Source organism: Tupaia chinensis, unplaced genomic scaffold, assembly GCF_000334495.1.
Source record: "Tupaia chinensis unplaced genomic scaffold, TupChi_1.0 Scaffold146140_1, whole genome shotgun sequence".
Classification (NCBI taxonomy): domain Eukaryota; kingdom Metazoa; phylum Chordata; class Mammalia; order Scandentia; family Tupaiidae; genus Tupaia; species Tupaia belangeri.
In genome coordinates, this window is record NW_006205995.1 from 912,281 (window position 1) to 921,488 (window position 9,208).

At 44.8% G+C, this 9,208-nt stretch overlaps 1 protein-coding gene across 1 annotated transcript in view; it reads left to right on the forward strand.

Moving 5' to 3' along the window:
* Positions 1–6,150, forward strand: part of MYO5C (myosin VC) — a 95,119-nt gene extending 88,969 nt beyond the window's left edge. The window contains exons 39-41 of the mRNA XM_006168784.3: positions 2,094–2,268; positions 3,301–3,381; positions 4,738–6,150. Coding sequence (XP_006168846.1) covers positions 2,094–2,268; positions 3,301–3,381; positions 4,738–4,890 — 409 coding nt within the window. The 3' untranslated portion in view covers positions 4,891–6,150. The remainder of the gene's footprint in view (positions 1–2,093; positions 2,269–3,300; positions 3,382–4,737) is intronic.
* The last annotated feature ends 3,058 nt before the right edge of the window (positions 6,151–9,208 follow it).

The following is a 9,208-nucleotide window of genomic DNA, read 5'->3' on the forward strand; positions in this document are numbered from 1 at the left end:
GTGCTGGATAGTCCCACATGGCAGAACACAGTTCGAGTCCCAGACCTGGTGGCTTGTTTTCTCACTTACCCTCTCTCTCTTTATCTCTCTCTCTCTGGTCAAATTAAAATAAATGAATGAATGAATAAAATTAAATAAATAAGTCATAAAAAAAAGAAGTACATAAAATTCTTGTTCTCTTCACCAATACACCTGCTATGGTTTACTTTGAAGGGTCCTTGGTTAGCTGCCCCATGCAGTCTGTCCAGGTTTCATGACTGTGCCCATTTAGTGGGAGAGATGGGGGAGGGCACTGTCTCCATCTCACCAAGAACCAGATCTCCATGCATTTGTGAGTGGAAGCTGAACGAAAGATGAACGTGCTCAACATCCAGATTTAGGAAGAATCAGGGCAGGATTGAAGAAGGAGATTAGAAGGGGTGAGATAGGAGGCCCATTCCAAGCATATTTAATACAATTAAAAGTATTAAGAATTCAGGCAAGTAAAAAGTGACAATGCAAAGAAAGTGCAATTCAAAGAAAGAGGGCTGGACAAGTATGCAAGAGATGTTATCTCACACTGATTACCTTTGTGGAGTATAATAATTGAGCATTTCCACCCAGTGTTGTAACCAGAGAGAAGATCCATGTAGTGGGTGGTGAATCTGGAAAGTCAGAGCTGGAACTGACCATAAAAATTATCCAGTTTGGGACCACCAGATGATGTAAATGATTATGTCATGGATTCTCATGTAGTCAACCACAGTTCGAGTCCTGGACCCAGCAACTTAAAACTCATACTAGGCGCATGTGTGTGTATGCCCAAAATCCCAAGAGGAGAATGGAGGAGAGGTGATTGTGGTGTGGCCATCCTCCTGGGGGATGATTTCTCACTTTCTGTCTCTCTGTTTCTCCAGTGAGTGCGTGCACTCTATAGTAAAAATCTCTTTAAGAAAAAATAAAAAGAAAGGAAGAAATCACCTAGTTTAACATTCATTTTTTTTGCAGCTTTATTGACATATGATTTATATATCATAAAGTTCCTCCATTTAAAGTGAATGATTCAATGGCTTTGGGTATCTTTACAGGGTTGCATGACCATGACCATAATATAATGTAGAAACATGTTCATCCCTCCAAAAAGAAACCTTATACCCACTAACAGCCATTCTCATCCCTCATTCCCGACTTCGTACCTCCCATCCTAACCCACCACTAATATATTGACTTCCTTTCTCTATAGATTTGCCTATTCTGGACATTTTTAAATAAAAGAAATACTCAGGAGAAGTGAAAACGTGATGGATGGGTAAACAAGTTATGGTATATCCATTCAACAGAATATAACATCCATCTACCAGCTGATGGACACTTGGGTTGGGTTCACTTTGGGCGATATTACAGATAACTGAATAGTGCTGCTCTGAGCTTCTGTGTACAAGTGTTTGTATAGGTCCATTTTCAGCTTTTTGAGTACATTTCTAGGAGGGGAATTGCTGTGTCATAAGTAACTCTGTGTTTCATTTTGAGAAACTACTGAACTGTTTTCCTCAGCAGCCGTACCATTTTACATCCCCACTCGCAATGTAGGAGGGTTCTCATCACCCTCGTTGTACCCACAAAGACCGATTGACTTTTCAAGCACATACAATGAATAAGTGGGGCACAACCGACGCCTGTCATCTCATAAGCCTGTGATAATTAGTGACAGACCAAGAAAAAAAAAAAACTGACTGAAAGAAAACCTTCTACCAACTGAAAACTTTCTGCCAATTCAAGGGAAAACGGCATTTTTTAATATCTATCGTAGGTCTTCTGTTCAAAGATCACTTTTTCCCCCTTTCATAGATTTTCAAAATTCGACTTTAAAAGTTATTGCAATCACTGTTCTTTGCTCACATTTTCCTCTAAGTACATAGCTGTTCCGACTCCTTACCCTGGACCACCCTGATCTTAGAACTCTACTGATCACTGGCTCAAGCCCCTCATCTTGCACGGGAGAAACCCCTGGCCTGTGGTCCTGAGGCCCCAGTGAGCTCTGGTATCCTCTCAGGGCATGCCAGAGGTTTGACCTCCTTCCGTAATGTGCTCTTTGCCTCTGGCTTTCACTCCAGGTGCAACATCAGCTACTTGGAAGAATGGCTTAAAGATAAGAATTTGCAGAACAGCTTAGCCAAGGAAACGTTGGAGCCTCTCTCTCAGGCGGCCTGGTTACTTCAGGTCAAGAAGACCACAGACAGCGACGCCAAGGAGATCTCCGAGCGCTGCACCTCCCTGTCCGCTGTGCAGGTGACCAGGCTTGTTCAGTGTCTCCCTGAATCTGCGTAATTGGCATCACCTTTCCTGGCCGAACTGGCTACAGGCACCCCTGACTCTGGGCTCTGTGGGGAGCATACTTGTTTCCCATGGCCCACCCTTTTATCTAATAAGGATTTATTAAATACAGTTCCCTTGGGATCAGCAGATGGCATAATGGTTATGCTGCTGGATTTCCACATGGCCAATCACTGTTTGAGTCCCAGACCCGGTGGCTTGAAATTCATGCCGGGCACGTGTGTGTGTGTGTGCCCAAGATCCTGATAGGTGAACAGAGGAAGAGGGGATTGTGGTGTGGCCATTCCTCCCTGGGAGATGACTTTTCACTTTCTTCTCTCTGTCTCTCTCTGTCTGGCGAGCACATGCACCCTATAGCAAAAATCTCTTTTTTAAAAAAATACTATTCCCTCTAGGCCTTAAAGACACAAAAACATGTATGATGTAGTCCCTGCCTACTTAACTCACAGACATGTATGTGTGTGGGATGGCCGAGCAAGGGGCTGGGAGGTTAGGTGCGGAGAGTTGTCCTGTGGTCATCTAATTCTTTCATTTATCTTTGTTCCTTCCTTTTTTTACACTTTAATAGTTTGATCTAGGATACTTGCCCTCACCAGAGACAGAGAGGGAATGTGAGAAATCACCCTCATGGGGGATGGCCACACCACAGTCCCCCCTTTCCCGTACTCCTCTTGGGATTTGGGGCATGCAGGCACACACTCCCAGGGTGTTCTCCAAGCTGCTGGGTCCAGGATGCAAACTGCATAGTCGGCCATGTGCGATCCAGCCATCTTAACCTCCACACCAGCTGCTGGCTCCTGGCTTAGCTCCTTTCTATTCTCTTCTCCCTTTATTTTCTCTTTCTTTGGAACTAGGTAACTCAGGGTTCCTAGAGCCAGGTTACAGGATAAAAGAGCTACTCGCGATTCTCACATCGCCCGGACCGTTATTGCATGAGCAGAGTTGCTCTTCTTGATGTCCTAACACCGTGTTATGTAATGTTTGCAGATCATAAAGATCCTTAATTCATACACACCCATTGACGACTTCGAGAAAAGGGTGACTCCGTCTTTTGTTCGCAAAGTGCAGGTGAGATCCTTTAGGACATGCCTTTTAGTTTTACCTCCTAGGTGGTATAAGACACTGATGTTTAACTCGTGTTCTAGAAGTTCAGGGTTCAAGTACATTGATCAGATGTGCACATGGATGGCTCCCTGCTCAAAGGCACCAGAAATTCTCCCCAGTTTCCAGAACCCATTGCAATGTAGGGAGGATGGAATGAGATCAACAAGACCATGATTCACATGCTGTGTTCCTTTAGCATATCTCTTTTCTTTTTATTAAAAAGAATTATTTATTTAATTATATTTATTATTATTATTATTTCTGTTGCCTGTGCACTCACCAGAGAGAGAGAGAGAGTGAGAAAGCAAGCCATCAGGTCCAGGATTTGAACCATGGTCGGCCATGTGGGAGTCCAGCACCTTAATCACTACACCACCTGCTGGCCCGTGGCATATCTCATTTCTTATTAGTCTGGGAGTCCCTGCAAATGGGCAGAGGCTGAATGGAAGCAAAGACCCTCATGTCCATTTGTTATTTTTCTTCTAGAGTTCTAAAGTTTTTCCTCCAGTTATTGAGGGCAGCAGTTCTGAGTGTGTTGCGCAAGGATCCCTGGGGCCCTTGAGACCCTTGCAGTGTTTTTAAATATAAATATGTGTGAGACAGGATTTTCTTCATATACATCAACCAAAATAACAGATCATATCCGATAAAATGCAGCAGCTGATATGGTACCTTGTATTTAAGTTTTAATATTAAGTCAGACATAGGAGAAAGTTACAAAAATATAAAGTAATACCACTTCTCACTCAATCATTTTGGAAAATACAGTTATTTTTTAATGAGACTGTTACATGTAACAAGTATTAGGTTGGTTATGTTAATGAGTTAATAAATATTTTAAATTATTGTTTTGATTGCTGAAATGGGAAACATGAACAGTTAGACCCACATTCCCAAAAGCTCTTTGGGGTCCTCACTAACTTTTAAGAGAATGACAGTTCCTGACACAAAATATTAGTTTATAAGCCACCAAGTAAAGAAGAAAGATGGGTTCGATGAAAATGTGACACTTGAGATCTGCTCATGTTTGGGCTCAGAATTATGCCATGCGAATAGAAGGGACTGGAAAGCAGGTTTCCAGGTGGTCCGTTCTGTGGGCCTTTAACTTCAGAAGTGAAACAGAGCGAGTTAGTGCTGCTGGGCTGATCCGGCACCCTGGGCAGGCTGATTCCCCTGGGAGCCCTGTGTGTCGCCTCACCTGGTTTTGAAAGGCGTTCCCCACGGGAGAGAGGGGCTTGTTTCCCTGGCACTCGGCTTCAGGTAGCGGGAAAGCAGACACTCTGGTCTCCTTACTCATTTCCCCTATGGTTCTAATTGCAGGCTCTCCTAAGCAGCCGGGAGGACTCGTCTCAGCTGCTGTTGGATACCAAATATCTCTTTCAAGTCACATTTCCGTTCACGCCCTCTCCACACGCTCTGGAAATGATCCAGATCCCCAGCAGTTTCAAGCTAGGCTTTCTCAATAGGTTATAGCTGGAGAAGTCAGTCCCTGTCCTCAGAAGCTAAGCAAAGGTCAGACGTGAAGGATGCAGTTTACGAATTGGAACTGGAAGTACTCTGGAACGTGACTTGAGGGGGAAAACATACAACCCTCCCAAATGGGCCACATGGCTGTCACGGAAAGCGCCCAGCTGCTGTAACTTTGTAAGAATGAGCACACCAGCTGTGGTGACAAGGCCATGGCTAGCTTTTTGATCAGAATTCCTGCAAGGCCCACACTTTCTTTCCAGTGTCTCTCGTTCTATTCTTCTTGTGACAGGACTCCCCTGGGAGGAAGGGAGATCTGGGGACACAGTAGCTCCAAGTTTGCGAAGGTTCCTGTGAAGTCCGGATACATTTATGAAGCCCCAAGTGAGTTCCGGAGCTAAGTCTTCTGGGAACCAGCACCCCATGACCACCAGGGCTAACCAGATGTGTCCTCTTGCCCCATGACTGCTGGTGGGCCGGGGGTGTGGCCCCCTGACTTTTTTTTCACTAAAAATATTCATGCATTAAAAATATTTATTTCAGACCCCTTTAATTTTTAAGGAACTATCCAATCTGAAATGAACTACGTGAAGTATTTCTATGTACATAGCTATTTAAAATCACTATATTACTATATTGTTAATACGTCATTGTCATGCCAGGTGTCATCTGCTCCCCTGATGGAACATTTTTTTTACATTTTATCCACTACTATGTTTGCCAAAATTTTTCTTTGTTTAGTCATCTTTCATACAATAACACTTATTTTAAAAGCAAGGTTTAAAAAGCAGCCGACGCAATTTTTTTCTAATCAGCATTCCAATATATATATTTTTTCATTTTCTCATAAAAGTAACGGAACAATTATGTCAGTTCCTCCTTCTGAGAAATCTGCGGTTCCCATGCTTTAGGGGAAGCGCCTATGTCCTGGCCCCAGACTTTCTCACTCTTCCTTTCAGAGCGTCAGTCATTTGCTGAGGCTCAGGGCCGCGGGCCTGTGAGTCCACCACTTCTCTGCACCGCCCCACGAATCCCCACCCTTGGGTTTCTGAAAGTCACAGGCAACAGCTGGGATCCTGTCCTGTCCTGCAGACGTAGATCTCAGGACCGGAGATAAATGATTACAAAGCAACATCCCCCTACCACTAGGCAATTATGTCTCTTCATAGTACTAGTGATTTAGTTTAGTTCATTTCAAATACACTTATTTTTTAAAATGAAAAGTAGAATTTTGTAATACTTGCATCAATAAAATAAATTACCAAATGAATTGGGCCTTTTTTTTAAGTTTATTTTTTTCATGAGAGAGAATAAAGTAACCTCAACAGGGTCTTCGAGCAGGGATTCCACCCACCTCCCCCCCAGGCCTTTCAGCCAGCCAGGATCACAGGACGCATGTGTGCACACCCCTACGTGTCCAGGCTGACGTGGGAGCCAGATCCAACCTTCCACATGGCCTCCAGCATCGGAGCGCCTCGCATTACTTCTGCGTCCCTGTGGCTGGGCAAGGTTCATCCTGTGAATTGCTGGGAGAGTACATGTCTATTACATATATAAATCCTGTGCCATTTAAAAAAAAAAAAGTTCTACTGAAAGCAGCTAGAATCTTTTTTTAAAAGAATTATTTAATTTTATTTATCTTTTTTTTTTTTTTTGGAGAGGTTTTCGCTATAGGGTGCGTGCGCTTGCCAGACAGAGACATAGAAACAGAAAGTGAGAAATCACCCCCCAGGGGGGTATGGCCACGCCTCAATCCCTTCTCCTCCATTCTCCTCTAGGGATCTTGGGCACGCATGCACACGCGCCCCGTTTGAGTTTTAAGCCACCGGGTCCAGGACGTGAACTGTGATCGACTATGTGGGAGTCCAGTGACATAGCCATTACGCTAACTGTTGGTTCCCTTATCTATCATTATTCTTCTTCAGTTTAACCAGAGAGAGAGAGCTAAAGCAAGCCGCCAAGTCTAGGACTCAAACCACGGTCGGCCATGTGGGAGTCCAGCACCTTAACTACCATGCCACCTGCTGGCCTCAGCAGCTAGAATCTTTATAGATTCATAATATTTATTTTTCTGATTTTCTTTTTAATTTGCCAAACCTAAAAAGGCACTTGCACTTGCCAGAGACAGAAAGACAAAGAGAGTTGTGTGAGAAATCACCCCCCAGGGGAAATGGCCATGTTGCAATCACCTCCTCCATTCTCCTCTCTGGATTCTGGGCATGCATGCACATGCTCCTGGCATGTTTTTCAAGCCACCAGGTCCAGGACTTGAACTACATAGCTGACCATGTGGGATCTAGCTGCCTTAACCTCCATGCCACCTGCTGATTCATAATATTTCCTTTCTAATATGAAAAATGTTGACCCAGTGCCAGCAGGGATCTGGGAAAACCTGTACACTTGGACACGGTGAGACCACCTGGCAGGCAGTCTGCTGATAAGTGCTAAGCATCACAAGCATATTTATACCCTCTGACCCTGCAAACACAGGAGCTTGTCTTCTTTAGCTGTTCTACAGCTAAAGAAGAATTTTAAATGCCCACAGAGATTCATCTCAGTGTTACTAATAACACTAACGAAAATAACTGCAGGGCTTCAATCATAGTAAATAAGGGGGTACTTTTTAAAGTGAGAGTATGGGTAAAGAGAATACCAGCATACAAGTTCTGTGTTCCTACTACTCGGTGGCTAAGCGAAGTGGTCGGTAGCCAGGAGCTTAAAGGCAGATGTCTTGTGTGTCCTGGCACCACTGGGTAGGTATTTTTCAATAGCTATCACACTACACCATGCTAGAATAACGTAATTCCACCATACAAAAAGCATCCATTAGGTAAGTGCCAGAAAGCAGTAAGACACACAACACAATGTAAATCCAGTTTAATTGTTTTTATTTATTCTGAATACTACTGTGAGTACACAATAAAGCCCAAATTTATAAACAAAATGATATAATTTTGCATGATTGGGAACACATTATGTAGTAGATACTAACCAACTGCAGGAAAGAGACAAAAATGAGAAAAAGAATTCCCCCAGACTAACACAGACCAAGAAAGAGGATTCCAGACACCGAACTGGTCATAATTCAGAGTGGTCATTAAACAGGGAGGTTGTTAAGTGAGGAGTGGTCATACTGTGCAGCCCTAAAAAAGCAACCATCATGAGGACTGCAGAAGAACATGGAAAATGTGTATTATTAATACCAGGTGAGGAATGCAGGACATGAAGTGGTATCTCTGCAACGATTGTACGTGTGAACATGTATGTGTGTCTGTGTATGAATTTGGAAACAAGAAGCCGGAATAAACATTACTGTGGGGGAGGGGAGTGTATAAAAATGTTTGGGTCCAGCCACAGCAGCTCATGCTGGACCCTGCTGCTTGGCAGGCTGAGACTTATTCTAGAAAAACACAAAGCTAGGCTGGTGACAAGCACTGTTAGTTCCAGCTTCTTGGGAGGCTGAGGCAGAAGGATCTGGACATAGTAAGGCTCTGCCTAAAAATAATACCTGTATTGCCAGTGCACTGCCCTGCAAGCGCTGCCCTACCCAGCTAGCTAGCCCTGCTCAGCTCCACACTGATTCAGGCTGGTGAGCCCTGAAGGCCTTGGCCTGGCTCGGTCGTGGCTAGGCTCAGCTCAGCTCCACACGCTGTGAGCTCTTAGAGGGAGGAAAGTGCCCTGTGAGTGTTCTCCATGGCATTACTGGCTCCAAGGGGGAGGAGGTGCTTCTAGGCTTTGCAAACCTACTAAAAGCTCTGTGAGCTCCCACTAAACTCAGCCAATAAACAGCATGACGACAGTACCTCACGTCTTTTTCCAACTCCCTGCATCTCTGTTTGACCCACCCTTCAGAAGAGAAAAGGACCTCTCAAAACCACATACACACACACACACACACACACACACACACACACACACAGTTTAGAGAAAGTAAACATCCCAAAGGTTGGCTCAGACTGTCTCCATGGGGCCCCAGACTGAGAGCGAGGCGTTTCTGGCAGAGTTGCTGAGTTTCTGATGCTCGGCTGTGGCCTTGGTGCCCTCTCTGGACCCTCCCCACACCATGAGGAGCCGGCTGTCTTCCCTCTCTGCTTGGGAGCACAGGATTCAGCCTGTTTTTATAGCACACGCGCTCAACTGCAAGGCACAACCTCTGTCTTCTGTGCTGGCTTGTGAGCCCCTGCAGGACGGGACCACACCGTGCTCCCCTGCATTTGTCCTGCTGCTGCTGGGATGGGAGGGAACTGAAGGAACAGAGTCCTATGTGGTGGCGGGGACTCGCGTATGTGGGGGGCAGGGGGGGAAGCAGGAAACCTTGGGAAAC